General features: G+C 41.2%; 1 protein-coding gene and 1 long non-coding RNA gene across 4 annotated transcripts in view; one reads left to right on the plus strand and one right to left on the minus strand.

Annotated features, from left to right (window-relative positions):
- LOC147026855 (uncharacterized) overlaps positions 1 to 13,075 on the minus strand; it is a 78,635-nt gene extending 65,560 nt beyond the window's left edge. The window contains exons 1-4 of one of the 2 annotated variants that reach the window (XR_015058537.1): positions 13,018 to 13,075; positions 5,563 to 5,653; positions 4,206 to 4,303; positions 3,347 to 3,639 (exon numbers count right to left, since the gene is read on the minus strand). This is a non-coding gene — a long non-coding RNA (uncharacterized LOC147026855). Of the gene's footprint in view, positions 1 to 3,346; positions 3,640 to 4,205; positions 4,304 to 5,562; positions 5,654 to 13,017 lie in introns of those variants that run through there. The other variant, XR_015058536.1, reaches the window with a different exon arrangement.
- Positions 1 to 18,829, plus strand: part of LOC147026856 (dorsal root ganglia homeobox protein-like) — a 48,514-nt gene that overhangs the window by 9,726 nt on the left and 19,959 nt on the right. Inside the window, exons 3-4 of one of the 2 annotated variants that reach the window (XM_085882706.1) lie at positions 4,187 to 4,281; positions 18,355 to 18,456. In XM_085882706.1, coding sequence (XP_085738832.1) covers positions 4,187 to 4,281; positions 18,355 to 18,456 — 197 coding nt within the window. The remainder of the gene's footprint in view (positions 1 to 4,186; positions 4,282 to 18,354; positions 18,457 to 18,829) is intronic. The other variant, XM_085882707.1, reaches the window with a different exon arrangement.

An 18,829-nucleotide genomic window follows, 5' to 3' on the forward strand; every position in this document is an offset into this window, starting at 1 on the left:
CAGGCCCTATTGCAGAAACTATCTCATGGACTGGAATCCATCGCACATTGGCCAAAGGTAATCCACATGTTCTCAAGACCTAGTTCCTGTAAGGATGGCAGTACAGATATTGCTATGACTAGTACATCCGTGTCATTAGCCTTAATGATAATGGACTTGCAACCATTCGTTGTTACATCCCTGGTGTGTACAAATATTCGAGTGTCAGCTTCTTCATGACAACATGGAGACACAGCATCCAGTGACTTCCTTGTGTTGCCAATGGCATCTTCTCCTTTTGTGACAATGACTGTGCTTGTCGTCTGTGCTTCACACATCTCTTCCGCAAGGAAGTGAAACAGCTCAGTCTTGTTGCTGTCATCTCGAAGAAAGCTTCTCCAGTTACTTGGGGTCTTACTGGTTCCTGTCACTCTTCTTCTCATTCCTTGCCCCCTCTTCGACCTTGCCTCGGACTTCAGACTTGACTTCTTGTACACATCAAACACTACGTCCACCCTCTCGTACCTGGCACCATAGGATTCCACCTTTGGGATGATGTCTTCTTTTGCATAGTCATCAAATATCTTTGAAGAGTGTGGAGGTAGAGCATTGATAAGTGCTGAGCCATCAATGATGACCATCTCCCCTTGGTTCTCTGTCTGGGATGTTCACTTGCACTTAAAGAATTTCAGGCAGCTGTGACTTCAATTTTTTTTGAAGTTTTTTTTTTTTTTTTTTTTTTCTAAATTTGGATTTTCAAATGGCCAATCAGGCAGATTTGATCAGAAAGCCTTACAGAACAGAAATACCAAATTTGATGCTTGTATCATAGTTTGCACGATTTTTCTACTATCTACTACACTATTGGTAAAAGCTGAAAACTAAGACAAAGAACCACACCCTGCCAGACTCGACCCAGATTCCCAAGTGGTGGAAAAGCTGTCTTGAGAGAGCAAATATGTGAAGTGCGATCATGCAAAACAAAACAAGCGGAGAAGCAAACTGATACAGAAAAAGGAGAGAGCGAATAGACCAGACTAAGAGCAAGCCCAAACCAAGAACATCCCTGCAGCCAGCGGAAGTCAGATGTCAGTGAACAAGTCTGGGATGAAATCTAGGCCAGATTGAACACCTCATGTAGCCTTTTTGAAATGTGGTGGCAGAGATAACAGACAGTAGATCAGTGCTCCCACATGCCTGTTGTTGTTGCCTGTCACCAAAACTCAATAGAGTCATGCGTCGCTTAACGACGTTCCGGGCAACGACGGATCGCATATACGACGGGTCTGCCAGCTCTGAAAAAAATAAATAAATAAATAAATGCAAAAAATATGTAGCTGAAAAATTCCTATCGCTGAGTGATGTAGCCTCGTATAAAAATAGCACATACAATTATGTACACTCTACAGAACATAATACCTCATAATGATAATAAACAACGACACTGTGGCCCTGTTATAATGTGATCGTTGAGGTCCATAAAATGTCATCGCTAAAAAAACAGGGTCGTGCTAAATCGGGATTCAAGGAAATCGGCTTTCAAACTGAACCAATGTTTCCACGTTTACCTTCGAGCAAGTAAATTACCTTTGAATTGAAGAATTCCACGAATAAATTGTTGTTGTTCGTCAATTAAACCACAAATTTATTTTAGTAAAGCTTTTTATGTTGTTAAAACAATCGCACTGTTCCGAAAATATATCACAATTGACAGGAGCTCGTTTATTCATTTGTAAATTATAACATCGATGCAATGATTACGGATTTATAAAATCCAAACGCTATTATTCACCTTTCGATAATCGATGCGAGAGGAGGTTGTAAGCTGCTGCTAACAACACCGATGGCCGTCATGAACTGCACAAAGGTAAATCTAACGCGTCTTCTGTCTCTTGGATGCATGTTACAATTGCCGACAGTATTCAGTACAGTAACATGCTGTACAGGTTTGTATCCGAGGAGCAATAGGCTACACCATATAGCTTAGGTGTCTAGGTTTGTGTAAGTACGATGTTCGAAAACGATGTTCGAAAACGAAAATGAAAATAAAAATGATGTTCGCACAACGACGCATTTCTCAGAACGTAACCCTGTCGTTAAGTGGCGCATGACTATATATTGTGCTGGAGAAACAGAGCTAAACCTCACCTATTACCTCCCACTCGGCCTGCCTGCCTGTCTGACATTCAGTCTCCATCTGTAACCTGGATATTGTGGTGAAGAGCTTGGGGAAATATCAGAACACCAAAATTGTATCTACTTTTGTGTTGTCCACATCCTCTACGTTATCTGCATTTCGAAACCTCTGAGAAGAGTCATTTATTTGATCTATGATTCTAAGCATGGAAAAGTTATAACTTGTGCAGTGCTTGGGAAGCAAACAACTTGTGATTCTGAAGTTGTTGTGATGCAAATACGAGCTTAATTACTGGTGTATTACTCACTGGATAACATTTGTTACGGGGAATATAGCATGTGCATCATTTAATAAGGTACAGTAATTTTTTTTATTTTGTAACTGGATGGGTTCCTTGTTTATCTGATGACCTCCGTGGTACAAGGTTGACCCTCATGTTGAGCAAATTGAATTGTTGCAATTGCAACAGCTAATCTGCTTGGCAATTCTTGCGATTGGATCGTGACGAGTGTGCCATTTGGGACCGTAGGGGACAGCGTAAAGCCTTCCCCAGAATTATCATTTTGACCTCCAGGATGGTGTTGCACCCGCAGCTCATTCATTGCACATGCCCTTCTCTTCCTTCATCACTCTTCCAACACTCTTTTAACCATCATTCTGCAATTGTCTTCTTTTACTCATTTTTTTGTTCTCTCATTGTAGCCACCTCCACCTGCTCCCTCTGAGCATTTGCACTGCCCTCTTTGGTGAGGGTTCAACCCCTCCCATGGCTGTTCAGCATAAACTTCCATACCTCACGACATATGGTCGACCTGTCCAAGATGAATTCTAGCCTTAAAGCATTCACGACTTGTCGCGATAACCCGGACACCCTGTAAAGAATGTGAGCTTGACCGCCACTACCCTCTCCTCACTGGACGTAATAAATAAATAAATAAATAAGCAAATAAATAAATTAAAAAAACCCATATCCACCACATCACACTGTCTGTTGAATGTTTGACTGACTTAGTTTTTATTAGCTTTTTAAAATGAAAATGGAGGAACAGTTCTGATAATGTGATTGAAAACTGGCTCGAACATTGTTCATTATATTTCTCAGTAATCAAAAAGAAATGAAAAATTTGCTTCATATATATATATATATATATATATATATATATATATATATATATATATATATATATATATATATATATATATATATATATATATATATATATATATATATATATATATATATATATTTTAAACAGCGGATTCAATGAAGGAAAATTTTCATTTTAACACCAAAGGCACAAATCCAAAATCCAGTCGCGTAAGACTAGTCTCATAATAAATCGGCATCGGGATTGATACTTAGACTGGAGACAGTCATCTTGCCAGGACTTGTTGACATTATTGTACTAATTACCATGCAGTACTTTCCCTTTCTTTTTTTTTTCCTCCAATATATAATATGATTACATTATTTGGACTTGAAGTGCTGCATCTTAATGGTCTTCCATGTGTCCTACCTGTGACTGAAATACGGTATTTAGTGTATCATTTAACTACACAACACTCGACAGGACATTGCCAATGACCATCACCAACAAGGGGTATTATGCAATGTTTACATGGATTTTCACAAGTTAACATGAACACCAGTCCTGAAGTGTGTGTGAGACAGAGTGTGTGAGACAGAGTGTGTGAGACAGAGTGTGTGAGACAGAGTGTGTGAGACAGAGTGTGTGAGACAGAGTGTGTGAGACAGAGTGTGTGAGACAGAGTGTGTGAGACAGAGTGTGTGAGACAGAGTGTGTGAGACAGAGTGTGTGAGACAGAGTGTGTGAGACAGAGTGTGTGAGACAGAGTGTGTGAGACAGAGTGTGTGAGACAGAGTGTGTGAGACAGAGTGTGTGAGACAGAGTGTGTGAGACAGAGTGTGTGAGACAGAGTGTGTGAGACAGAGTGTGTGAGACAGAGTGTGTGAGACAGAGTGTGTGAGACAGAGAGAGAGAGAATTGTTGTAAAGGTAAATTCAAAAGCTGATAAATGCACACATCCCTTTTAACCTTTCTTGCACAGTTTCATCTGGAGAACTCACATCGACTGCAGAATTTGAGGATGGGTTCTATCGGAGGAAGCAACGGCGGAATCGCACAACGTTCACTCTGCAGCAGGTTCGTCACTCGTATGCACATCCTGCGATTGACATTTTGGGTAAAGTTCATGCACGGAAGGGATAATTTGGCAGATATAGTGTGGGTGGGTTGCAGGTCCCTCAAGGCAGAAGGTACATAATAGACCTCTTTGGTGAAATAGGTCAAAGGTATAGTTTATGATTTTGCCCGTACCCTGAACAAATCCAAATTTCTGACCGAATCGCCTTCAGCTGAACATCAGGACTGGTCAGCTGCTTCATGAGAGACATGGGCCAAAAACATTCCCCGGCTGGTCCCACAAAGTGGGATTAATTGGGGGCCGTTCATGTAGTGCATATACAGTGCCTTCAGAAAGTATTCACACCCATTGACTTTTTCACATTTTGTGTTACAGCCTGAATTCCAAATGGATTAAATTTAATTTTTTTGTCACTGATCTTCACAAAATACCCCATAATGACAAAGTGAAAACATGTTTTTTGAATTTTTTACAAATTAATTAAGAATGAAAATACATCATGAAGTTTTATAAACATTGATGTTGTTTTTGCTTTTGATAAATCCACAATTCCCCTGGGTTTCTTGATGAGTTGACATTTTCTGATGAGGCAGCTTCTCCATCAGTGATAATGTGAACCACAACAATTACTGCATTTGGTTCCCGTACTAGGACGATTAAATCTTTCACATATCACCTTGTACCAGCAAGACTCGGCTCCCTGCCAATATGCTTCGAATGTGCGATGATTCTTGAATAATATCTTCCCAAACAAATGGATCAGGAGAAGTGGACCAATTGCCTGACCTGTCCATTAGTCTACATTTTATGGGGCTATGTCAAACTGTTCTTTACTCATAAAAACCACATTCTTTGAATGAACTTAGGGCTACGATCACAAATGCAATTCATGAAATTACTCAGCAGCAACTCGAGAATGTTTTCAACAGCTTGGAAAATCAGATTGAATGATATACTGTATTAAGAAAGATGGCAGTTATGTTGACACCAAAATTTGCACTGCATTGAGTAAAAAAAAAAAACCTATGCATTATGACATCTACCACTTTGAGTTTGTGTCTATCATGTTTACATAAATCGTTATAAATGTTCCAATTTGCACAAGAACTTCATTGACACTATATATATATATATATATATATATATATATATATATATATATATATATATATATATATATATATATATATATATATATATATATATATATATATATATATATAGCCCTTCTAACCACTGAATGACTCACTCACTCATTCACTGATATAAATGTTTAGTACCTTCTAGGTGGTGTAGAAAGCTTAAATTTTGCGTACTGCATCAACTCAAAGCCAGTATCCCAGGAAAAATCACAAAACAGTCAGAAATAGTCTGTAAATGAAAACATCCATGAATAAGAGTGAGCTAGTGCAGTCTCTATCTGCACACTGCTGGTAGACAATTGAGTTGACACTGGAATATGTTGTTCGGCAACGGTAAAAACTTCTGTCTCTTATCTTTATAACTTTTGCCGTGGTTACATTAAAAATTACTCTTGCTGTAAACTTTTCAATAATGAGCTCATTCTAACCACTAATTATTGGTTTACTTGAGTTATTTCACCATTTGCAGAATGTAAATACAATTGGCTTTTTAAACAGTCAGAGACCAGAGTGATTCCTATGTCTCTCTGATCTTCCTATTGCTGTGCTTAAGTATTGATTTGTTTTAAATATTGTTAATTACTAAGTAGTCATCGTAGTTAGCAATTTGTTAATTACCAAGTTATTGTAGTAATAGCACGCTTGAAATATTTCACATTTAATTATACTGCATTTTTGATCACAAACATGACTTGCTAATTTTTTGGTCATTGATTTCGTAAATTATGAATGTGCAACATTTAGTTTGTCTTTCGGCTTGCATATCATTGTAACCTCATGCTTGAATATGTCTCTCTCAATATCTAAATCATCAAATATATAAAGCTTATATTTATTATGTCTGCACAATAGATGCACCTGGGTGGTTGTATGCAGTATGCAAGCATGCCACAACAGTGTATACATATTATAATTATGCAAACCAGTTCAGTTCATGTCTGTGGGTCACAAGTGCCACCCATTCTCCAAGCCACACCTTCCCCTATCTCACCCAGCATCACACGCACTGCCCATTAGCCAAGCCATGCCTTTCCCTCCAGCCACCCAGAAATCAACGCTATCTTTTTTGCTTCACATAACTCTGAGGGTTCACAGCTGCCTCTGATGTACATTTGAAGACTGAACGATGCTTCGTCTTTAATCAAATAAAAGTACTGTTTTGAGGAAACAAAGATGCATTTTGATAACAACTCAAATGAGGTAATGCACGATTTGTTTGCAGCGATCGTGGCGGTGGTCTAATATACATAGACACCTTAAATTTATTCATTTCATCTGTTTAAAGCAAGTTTTACTCGGTGATTTGTCCTAATATTCAACTATTTATTTGCAGAAACGAGTCGTCGTGTGTCTTGTATGACAATTAACTATGCCTTGAACCCAGGGAGCACACGACCTTTGTGATTTTCAGAGGACAAATTGTTGGCCAATTGAATGTGGAGTCGGATAGCTCAGAACGTTGGCATTCCACTTTCTATGGTCAATCGGGTGATTGTGCAATTCACCAGCGAAGGCAAGGAATCCACAGTTTCTCGTTCTGGTCTACCTGGGCCCTCAGAAAAGTGTCTTTGAGCTGACAAGTGATCTATTGAGAACTCCCCATTGCAAGATAGCAGATGTTGCAGAGAAGGTCCAAGTTAACTCAAGAACTGCCGTGCAGTACCTCCTTCAACTGGGCTACTATGGGAGAGCAGCGAGGTGAAAACCTCTTCTTGGACCAGCCAACATTCAAAGGAGAAAGAAGTGGGCTGATGAGATAGCCAACAGACCCTTGGAGTTTTGGCAAACTGTAATTTTTTCAGGTAAGTCCCAATTTACTCAATTTTCTGACGCGTATGGGTCTGGAGACTTCCCAATCAAAAGTTCTCTTTGAACTGATTGCAGCCAACAGTCAACACGGTGGTTTTTCAGTGATGGTGTAGGGAGCAATCTGGAGCACTAGTCGGTCAGAGCTTGTGGAGTGTGTTGGCAACATCAACTCTATGATATACATTTCTGTCCTTGAGGATGGACTTCTCCCCGTCTACTCCACTGGTCAGATGGTCAGATGGTCAAAAACAACACTGTTCATGGAAGATGGAGCTCCATGCCACACTGCAAAAAAGACCAAAGAATGACAGGACAGAAATGGGATCAAGCGACTTCCATAGTGAAGTCAGTCTCCTCAAATGAATCCCATTGAACACCTCTTGGCCATATTGGATCAAGCTGTGTGGGAAAAAGTCCAGGAAATCAACATCACGGACAGAATTGCTGAACCATTTGCGTGAAGCCTGAGCAGAAATCCCACAAGAGAAAATTTCGGAACTCGTTGGTTCTTTGGCTGAAAGAGTAAAAGCATTGAAATCTGCAAATGGCAAGTCTACCAAATACTAGTGTGTGTATTAAAATGGATCAAATATACTACAAATGTTAAATCAATAAATTATTTTAAAATCATGGTGTCTATTTACTTCTGTCTTGTCTCTGTACATCACCCAATGAAGTGAAGGTACATTAATTCTCATAATGTAGAGGAAAGAAAAATTTTGTTTTTTGGTTTTCTTTTGGTGTTTACCTGACTTTTCAAGGCTTATAAACAAATGGATGAACATGTAATTCACATATTATGTAAAGTAAATAAACATTAAAATTGGCTTGGTCGTAAAATGCCTGCATCCCTAATTAATTTGTCACGAGGCTGGGGAAGTTCCCGTGGGATATGGTAATGCACATATACACTTTAAACAAGTTACATACACTTTAAAGTTATGTATAAAATTTACACGTCCACTTTTAAATTGTATTCAATGAATACGTCCACTTTTGTACACTGAAAATGACCTCTGAGTTTATGTACATTTTAAAAATGAACAACACGTTGAAACCAGAACAAGGTATGTTTTCATTACAACTAAAATAGACATGAAAATAGTCTCCTCACACAATCCTTCCATCTCAACCGTGGTCTACCTCTTTTCCTCCTACCTTGCTTCTTCAACCGCTCCACTCTCTTTGCTATTCTCTCTTCCCCCATTCACACCAAGTGTCCCACCTGTTTCAGCCGGCATTTCACCAATCTCCCCATTAAACTCATCTGCACACCAATCTCCTCCCTCAATTCATCGTCCTTCTATCCACCCTCCTCACCCCCGCAATCCTCCTGACCCAGTTGTTCGCGCAAATCTGAAGGCTCTGTTGTCTCTCTGTCAGTGCCACCATCTCCAGACTGTAAAGGTAGGCTGGCATAACACATGACATCAGAACCTTCCCTTTCAATTTTCTTGATATTTTTCTGTCTGCCATTACTCCCTCCACCCCCCTCCATGCATTCACACCCACCTGAATCCTCCTCTGCACCTCTGTCTCGGACTTCCAATCCCCGGTAAATGTTCCTTCCAGATATTCAAACTTATTTCTCTGCCTGATCTCCTTCCCCTCTAACCTCAAATTCATTTCCTTTCTTTGCTGCTTGACCCACATCACCTCAGTCTTCTCCATACTCATCTTCAGCCCAAGTTTCCCAAGTGCCTCCTTCCACTCCCCCAGTACTTCCTGCATCTCCCACCCACTCTCCACCACAACAGCAAGATTGTCTGCATACAGCATCCTCCACATATGACACAAGCTCATCTTCCTGCTTACCAGTTCCATCACCATGATAAACATGAGTGTGCTCAGAGTACTTCCCTGCCTTAAACCAATGTTCATGCTGAGCTCCTCAGACATCCCAGGACCAATCAAGATCCTTCCCTCAATTCCCTTGTGCATCCCTTCCACCAACCTAACTTCTGCTTCTTCACATCACTATCTCTTCTTCACATCACCATCATCACCCATCTTCAGTGTTGTAGGCTTCTCCAGGTCCACAAACCCAATGCCATCTCACCTTGCACCTCCAACCTCTTCTCCACCAGCTGTCTCAGAACGAACATCCCATCCGTCATCCCCTTACCCTTTCCAAACCCTTTCTGCTCTTCTCCGATCTCCATCTCCACCCTCTTCCTTATCCCCCCCCCATCCAGAATCCTCTCCAGCACCTTCATAACATGACTGAGGAGTGTAATGCCCCTGTACTTCCTTGGATTTTGAAAATCGCCCTTCCCCTTCCATATCGACACAATTAACCCTGTCTTCCACTCCTCTGGAACTGAACCCTCTCTCATGCAAATGTTCAACAGCCTCTTCGTCCAACTGGCTCTGACTTCTTCCACTGCAATTATCATTTCTTTACACACCTCATCAATGGCTGGCAATCTTCCCTTCTTTATCCTCTTCAATGCCATCTGTACTTCCTCCTCTGTGATCTCCACCAACTCCACTTTACCCTCTACATAACACGGTAGCTCCAGACTCGCTGTTGCTTTCTTCCCGATTCAACAGCTCTTTGAAATACCCTTCCCACACCTTAAATACTGCCCCCCCCCTCTGTCACTAGCCTCTTGCCACCATCCTTTATCACCACGACCCCCTCCCCAATGTCCTTCCTATCCTCATCCCTGTCATGAGTTAATTTATATATCATCTTCAACCCACCATCCTCTTCCAACTTCTTAAGCACCTCCTCTTCTATATTATTCCTCGCATTATCCACAGCCCTCGCCGTTTTCTTCTTCTGCCCATATAGGTGCAGTAACCCCGCATCTGGCTGCCTCGCCCTATCCTTGATCTTCTCTATCCTCTTCCAAACCTCCCTATTTTCACCAACTACCTTCGCTACCTCGATCCAACATACCTGGTTTCTATCCCTCAAAGATGCACACTTTCCTGACTTCCTTCCACACAAATCTTCTGCAATTCCCCTAAACACCTCTCCCTAGTTCTTCCACTCCTCTTCCAAACCTTCTGCTTCTTTGCTAAGTTGCTCACTCCGAGCCCTCAACCTCTCCTTGCACTCTATGAAAACGTTTCCCCACCTAATAATCTTCCGACACCTGCTTTTAACCTCCTTGCTTTTCTCCATCTGCACTACAAGCACCACAGGCTTGTGCTAGGTGGTAACTTGCTCTCCTGCCATGGCTTTACAATCGTCAACCCTCCACAACTGTTGCTTCTTTACCACCACTAAATCCAATTCTGTTCTATGATGTCCTCTCCTATACGTAGGTAATCTTGTAGCTTTCCTGCTTTTGAAAGAATGAACCAGCTATGGCCATCCCATTTCTCACCACCAGCTCCACCAGCTCTTGACCCTCTCTATTCCTTGTTTTCCAACCAAATTTACCAAAACATTCCTCTTCCCCCTGCTCCGCTGCTCTCACATGTGCGTTAAAGTCCCCTGCAATGCACAGCGGCACATCCAGCTCAACCAATCCCATCATTCCCTCCAGTGTGTCCCTGAATTCCTGCTTTTCTACGGCAGTCCTTCCCGTTTTCGGCCCATACAACAGCATACCACAAACCATTTTCCTCTATCACCACCCATGCCATAACTATCCGTCCCTCTCATCTTTCCACTCTGGCCACCTGCTTGCTGATTCTTGTAATACTATTATTCCCATGCCATTACTCCTTCCTTCCCCAACCACATGCAACATCTTGTATCCTCATAACAACATCCTCAACCTGTCTTCTTTCCATTTGGTCTCCTGCACACACAACAATTCCAACCTTCTCTGCATCATCTACAGCACCTTGCCTCCTCTTCCCCCCCCCCCATTTATCCCATATTAAAACTACCAAGCTGAACATCGCTTCTGAACGACTACCTGCCTGGCAGAGCTGGTACTATTTTGATCAGTTTGGGATGCTTTGGTCATCAATCGGCAGCGCTGCCCGTGCTGACCTGCTGAATCCACTACCCTAGCATGTTATCATAATCTTGTGTGCGCACACACACACATCTATCTCTATCTCTATCTCTATCTCTATCTCTCTCTCTCCACTTGCTCCCTACCTCCCCCACTGCCCACCCCTTGGCTCTCCCTCCACACTTGACTCCTCACCCCTACGCTTGCTCAGAACCACTTGCTCAGGATATGACACAATACAAACCACTCACTCAGGATGTGACGCAGCATGAGCCACTCGCTCAAGATATGACGCAGCATGAACCACTCACTTGCTCAGGATATGACACAGCACAAACCACTCACTTGCTCAGGATATGACACAGCACAAACCACTCGCTCTCGATATGACGCAGTACAAACCACTCACTCAGGATATGATGCAGCATGAACCACTTGCTTGCTCAGGATATGACGCAGCACAAACCACTCACTCACTCAGGATATGACGCAGCACGAACCACTCGCTTGCTCAGGATATGACGCAGCACGAACCACTCGCTTGCTGAGGATATGACGCAGCACGAACCACTCGCTTGCTCAGGATATGACGCAGCACGAACCACTCGCTTGCTCAGGATATGACGCAGCACGAACCACTCGCTTGCTCAGGATATGACGCAGCACGAACCACTCGCTCGCTCAGGATATGACGCACCACGAACCACTCGCTCGCTCAGGATATGACGCAGCACAAACCACTCACTCAGGATATGACACAGCATGAACCACTCGCTCAGGATACGACACAGCACGAACCACTCTCAGGATGAGATGGCACGGCAAAAGCGTCCGCAGTGAGTGAACGATTCACTCAGAATGATGTAGCGTGGTACCTTTACTGACTTTAAGGCGCTCATCAAGTAGCTTAAGCACTCAAGCAAGCAGTCAAATTAAGTGGTTGATAAATGGCTGGCCAGGCTGCGGCTGCATGCCGTATAGGATCCATTTAACTTTGAAGCCGGTCTTCACCGCGCACGCAGCAGTTAATGAAATAAAATGAATTTTCGTTTGAATAATGACTATCCACAACAGTTGCTGTTTAATGTAGAACAACCCAGGAAACATCACAAAGTTTAAACACCCATGAAATAAACATTGCAGATAATCCGCCATGTTGCCTGCTCGTCTTGCACGCGTCACGTGGTACATCGTTGGCAGTCCGCCCAAACGTTTTAACTTTATTTTTAAATGTCCGTTTTTAGGTTTCTTTTAAACAGATTTGCTTTCATTCCCTGTGGAGCACCTCTCGAAATATCCGAAAATAGACACACAGATCTAGCAGACCCGATGGATAAGCAGTCCCTCTGGGGAACAGGTCCAGCAGTGAATGCATTAAATCATACATCTCAATGAAGCTGGTTAATTTTGCTACGTAACTAAAAAATTTTGATCACTCAACATAATTCTCCAAACAGTAGAAAATATAAGTTGAATGCTTTGGAAATTTCAAATTATCTTGTGTATGTACGGAGGAGGGAACATAGCCTTGCTTACTTAAAGTAAATAGGTATATCGGTTTAGTTATACTGTTTATAAGATTCATTATTTCTTTAAATTATCAGATTTCACAACAGATTTCAACACTTATTTAGTCCAGACGATATCCGATCCTCAAAATCGAAATAATATCAGTCCGTGAGAGTAAATAGTGTTAAATCCTGTCATAAAATGCATGAAATTGCTCCAAGCTCCTAATACTTACAATAATAATACTTACAAAAGCGATGTATACAACGATTCGTAGCTATGATGAACAGGCATTCGATAATATGAGTGAGGAAAGTGGAAAAAAAAAACTTTATCGTAAAGAAATCATTGCGACCTGTTCCAGCGTTGGTTGAGCAGGACAGAAAACATGGCGGCTTCAGGCCCCAGCAAAGTCATCAAGGATATGACGTCAGTCCCCAAAGAGCGAGGTGGCCAAGGATGCGCCTGATAAAAGATCGAATTATATAAGGTGGTTAATTATGTTTAAAAAGGGGTGTTTTAATGAACACAAACACCCAATTTTCACTCATGCATTTCCTTGGAGTTTTCTACATACACATGAAAAGTTTCAGGCTGCGAGGTTTCATGATTTTGGAGGACACACACACACACACACACACACACACACACACACACACACACACACACACACACACACACACACACACACACACACACACACCGCCATTTATTAGTGTGTGTGTGTGTGTGTGTATATATATATATAAACACATACATAAACACATACATACACACACGAATAAATGGCGGTGTGTGTGTGTTTGTGTATGTATGTATGTATGTATGTATGTATATATGTATATATGTATATATTTGTGCACGGCAAAGCTGGGTGCTGGCGATGGACGTGACATGCACACACGCATTTTCAGGACGTTTTCGTTTCACTGACGACTTTCTGGTGAGAGAGACGATTCTCCTCCTCCTCTCCCCTGAATGATCTACTGAATACCCTTGTCTGTGTTTACCTGTAAGTAAGTCAACCCCGATAAGCATCTGCTCTGATATAAGCATCTGTCAACCCAGATAAGCATCTGCTCTGATATAAGCATCTGTCAACCCAGATAAGCGTGTGTGTGTGTGTGTGTGTGTGTGTGTGTGTGTGTGTGTGTGTGTGTGTGTGTGTGTGTGTGTGTGTGTGTGTGTGTGTGTGTGTGTGTGTGTGTGTAGACACGATAACTCGAGAACGGAAGAAGCTACCAATGTCAAATTACACCATGTGATTCAGGATGGTGATGGATAGCGCTGATTAGATTTTGGTCAAAATCGGTCAAAGGTCAAGGTCACAGTGAGGTCAAACGTTCGATTTTTGATGGTTTTGTACAGAATCATCGTAGAAAGTTCTGGTTTGCATCGCTACCTTCTCTCGAGACAGCTTTTATTAGACAAGGTCAGAGATCAATTTGACAATTTCGTAAGTACCAATCTATGACTGCTTGTTTGTTACTTGGCGAAATCTTTGATTTTGTCAAGTATGTTGGTCTGTTCTGTTTCTTGGTTTGTTACTTACGAAATCTAAAGATTTCGTAAGTATATTGATGACTTCCGTCCTCTGTTTGTGTGTTTGTTTGTTTGTGTGTGTGTGTGTGTGTTTGTTTGTAGGCACAATAACTCGAGAACGGAAGAAGCTACCAATGTCAATTTACACCCCATGATTCAGGAGGGTGATTGCTAGCACTGATTAGATTTTGGTCAAAATCAGTCAAAGGTCAAGGTCACAGTGAGGTGAAACATAATTCCGTAAATTCACGTGGAGAAATGGAGTATTTTTGGTTCGGTCGACGTTATGAGTTCGTTTTAACGTCGATTTTAATTTTGTCTTCGGTTTTTGCAATCGCTTAGGACGCTTAACACTCGGTTGTCGAAATTCTGGTAAAAATCAGATGATTGAGACATTTTAAGATTGTATAAAAAATATTTCACTCGCCGCGTCACGGCTCATCACATGGTGCAGCGCGCTCCAGCAGACGCGTCGTTGAGTCACCTAAAGGTTTTGCGTGTGCGCACTGACGGTGTTTTCGATAAAGATGGTGTTTAAAAGTCATTTTTTATCCCAATAAAGGATATCGTCGCATGCCTGACTCGCTAAGCCATCGGATTATGTAAAGATTGTTGGTGGATGGCCGAATATTACGGTTTTGTGACTTTGATAAAATAATATTAAATAATTGCGTCGAGAAATGGAGATTTTTGCTTCGGTCGACGTTACGATTTTTGATGGTTTGGTACAGAATCATCGTATAAACTTCTGGTTTGCGTCGCTACCTTCTCGAGAGACAGCTTTTATTAGACAAGGTCAGAGGTCAAGTTGACGATTTCGTAAGTACCAGTCTATGACTGCTTGTTTGTTTGTCCGGTCGTCTACAATCTAAATGGCTGGACCAGTCGTTCTTAAATTTTTACCCCTGATAGACAATCCACCTGAGACGGTCTGCATCCAAACCGCATCTTAATCAGACTAAATGTCACGACGTGACGTCGCACAATGTGAAAACACATTTTTGGACATAACTCAGTGACCGGAAGTCATAGCGACTTCGTGTTGATGCCAAAACAAACTTCAATGGAATATCTAAATGTTTTAAAATGCATTTTTGTACAAATTATGCACAGTTTTAACAAGCTTATGACGTCAAAGTTTTTAGCTATTGGCATGATTTAAAAAAAATTATATTTGTTCTGCAGGTCACAATTCTTAACCGATTTGGATGAAATTTTAATAGCTGATAGAAATCCACAGTGCAAAAAGATATGTGACTTTTGGTGATGTTCAATATCAGGATCTGGATGCTGCATAACTTTATATTATCGCCCATTATCGCCCATTATAAACCAATGGGTAATTTTGTGAATTACACATGGCTATTTCTCAAACAGTTTTGCACTTATTATATTGAAAGTTATACTGTCTATTTATGCATGTAATATTAACATGTGTACAAAGTTTGATCGAAATTGACCGAAGGTCAAGGTCAGGGTCACCCAAAACATGAAAACACACACATATAAAATACATATTTTTGTTTTACAACATATTTCAAACCTGATAACGGGATCATAAAGCTGGTTGAAAAGCAATGTTCCTAGGTATTTTCAAATATTTTCTACGATCAGAATGAAGGCAACAAGCACCGATGATAAGTTGTTGAATGTCACATGGTGGCTTTAAATGAGTTGTGAAAATTTTCAATCTGCTGCCGTTACCATGACAACGCGCGCCTGATAATTGTTATTTGTGACGTCGCGTCATTTTATTAATGTACGAACAAATAAACACCACGCATTACATGACATTACAGCTTGGACCACCACACGGAAGGGTCAACTAATTTGCCAAGTGTCGTGCTAAGCACGATTTTTCACTTGTTTGTCTGTTTGTGCGCAGCATATCTTAAACTTGTGGACGGATCCGGTTGAAATTTTGTGGACACGTTAGGTGTGTGAAAAGGAAGAATTGATTCAATTTTGGTGAAGATCCAAATCTGGATGAGATCTGATAAAAAAAATTTTTAGTGATTTTTCACCATTAAGAGATAGGGATAAACTAATATACAGCACAATATCTCAAAAAGTTGCAGACAGATTCGGATGAAACTTGGTGTACACGTTGGGTGTGTGGCAAGGCCAAATTGTTTCAATTTTGGTGAAGATCCGAATCCGGATCTGGATACGAGAGTTATCTAATTTTTGAAGTGATTCATCACCATTGAGAAATCAGGCCAAAAATGATATAGTCCTGCATTGCATGATATTTCAAAAATGTAATGGGCCTGATATGTTCTCGTGGATCAGGCATTACGTGGTGGAGGTATGCGCTCCACCGAGTGCCCTTCTAGTTTCATCATGGATTGTCTGTCGGTTTCAACTACTGTGACCCATGGATTTTGTATGGATATAGACTAAGATCCTTCTTTGCAATAGTATGCATAATTTCCCTGTTAACGCCTAGCTCTTGAGACTTCCTTTTTGACAACTTATTTGGGCTCTGTAGGACTGCTTCTCTCACTCTTTCGATTGCTTCTTCAGTTCTTACTGAATTCCTTTGCCTTGACATTTTTTGCATCTGCTTCACTGCCAGTTGTCCCGTGTGCTTTAGCACAGCGCAATATTGAATTCCGTGTGGGACATGTTTACAAACCAAACTTTGCCTGAAACTGTGTTTGAGCAATTGTAATGGAGTTGTGATTGGAAAAATAAAGCTCCGCATTGGTGGCTCTGTGTTCCATGCTCCGTTTGTCCATTTTTGGTTTTGATAATTGGGTTCAAATATCCAAAGCTAAGTCCTTCAACATCACCTGAATAAAAACAAAACCAGATATTTATTAAAAAGGGTTGTTCATGAATTAATTGTCACCCTGTATCTATACATATGTGTGAGTGTATATATATATATATATATATATATATATATATATATATATATATATATATATATATATATATATATATATATATATATATATATACACATGTCAAAACATGTGTGACAAGCACTCCCCCAATCCACATTGAACAGTCCTACACCAAAGCATCATCTCCCACACAGAGGCCTCAGCCTGGTGACTGTCAAACAGACAAAGATTATTAGTTAAAAGGTCAACATTAGTAAAACATAAAATGGAGCCACCTCTCTGGATTTCGTGCTTATTTGCCCTCATCAAGATGGCATACCGACAAATATCTAACCAATGATGACCACATTCGTTGTTTATACATGAGACACACCTCCTGACTGTTGTGGTGAGCATCGCCGCGGATTATGTCACACATGACATGATCTCACACATCTTTTACATGGCATGACATAGGCATGCTGGGTAGATGTAAAATAAATGAAAAGATGTAAGAACACCTCTCTCCTATTATATGTGAAGATTACTTTCAATAATCGAAGCGGCAAAGCCACTGGCCCTACATCCCAGCGATTGTGGGTTCCAAAGTAGCATAAAGCAGTTGCAGTATTGTCGTAGTAAGGTGATGAAATTCAAACATTCTGGAAACCAAGTTCGTTTCAGGAAAATTCCCATGTCACTATTGGATTGTCGGTGAAACCCCACCGGCTCATTAACGATCTTCAAGGAGGGGGCAATCTGCCTACCCCACTTGCAGGTGTCATTTTCTTCGACTCTGTGGTTGACTCGCTTATTGCCCTCAGGTTACTTTGGATGGGCACGAAAAGGTTTTACAACATTTAAGAAAAGGTAGCAGTGGCCAAAAGCCTCCATGCATTCATTCATTTGTATGCAGCACTTAGTTGTCAGATGCATAAATTCTGGGAGTGCACCCATGCTGCTGATGCAGTGCCCCTGCCCGTGAAGGAAGGAAAGTGAAATTTGTTATGGGTGCCATCAACAATCGATACTCTTTGAGAAAGACACTGTGGGGTGTTCAATATCCAACAGCTAATGCAACATCTCAAACGGGACACCTGGCATGCAGGATGACGCAAACAGACATGCAAGGTGACAGCTTATAGATGGGCCACGAATCAAATTCAGACCAGACACCTCAAAAGTGAGTGCGATACCTCGAAGAGATGTTAGATTTTCCTTACATGTTCAGTATAATTACAGAGTAGGGAAGCATTCGTCGTTGGAATGAGAACGTGGTCATGGTGTGGCTTTCATATTGTCTTTTTGTGCCCGGTCAGCTGGAGGAACTCGAAGCTGTTTTTGCGCAGACCCACTACCCAGACGTGTTCACTCGAGAAGAACTCGCCATGAAAATCAACCTGACGGAAGCTCGCGTACAGGTGGGTTTTACGTCCGCGTGATATCACAACACCGGCAAAAAAAATGCACCCGTCCATTATAACACTTGTATATGGTTTGTCCACCGTTCAATTTGCTATAGACCTTTATTTTAATATATCATCCTCTTGCCAAGTTCTCTATGCCAACAATTCTTTCCAACAGAGGTGATCGGTTCTTCGTTCTGCTTCGGTTCAAATATTTGCATTCAACATGCACGGTATGATATACAAAGTGAGTTAAGCATGCTACACGTTTTATTTGAATAGTTTATCCATTACAAACAATTTTCGCCAAAGCCGAACCATCCATCCACTGGGACCATACTCTCTGCAGAGCGTTGGTGCTGCCTAAGCAGTCTCCTTGGCTATTGGG

The sequence above is a fragment of the Eptatretus burgeri genome, chromosome 5, assembly GCF_056783735.1.
Source record: "Eptatretus burgeri isolate ZD-2024b chromosome 5, Ebu_testis_v1, whole genome shotgun sequence".
Lineage (NCBI taxonomy): Eukaryota > Metazoa > Chordata > Myxini > Myxiniformes > Myxinidae > Eptatretus > Eptatretus burgeri.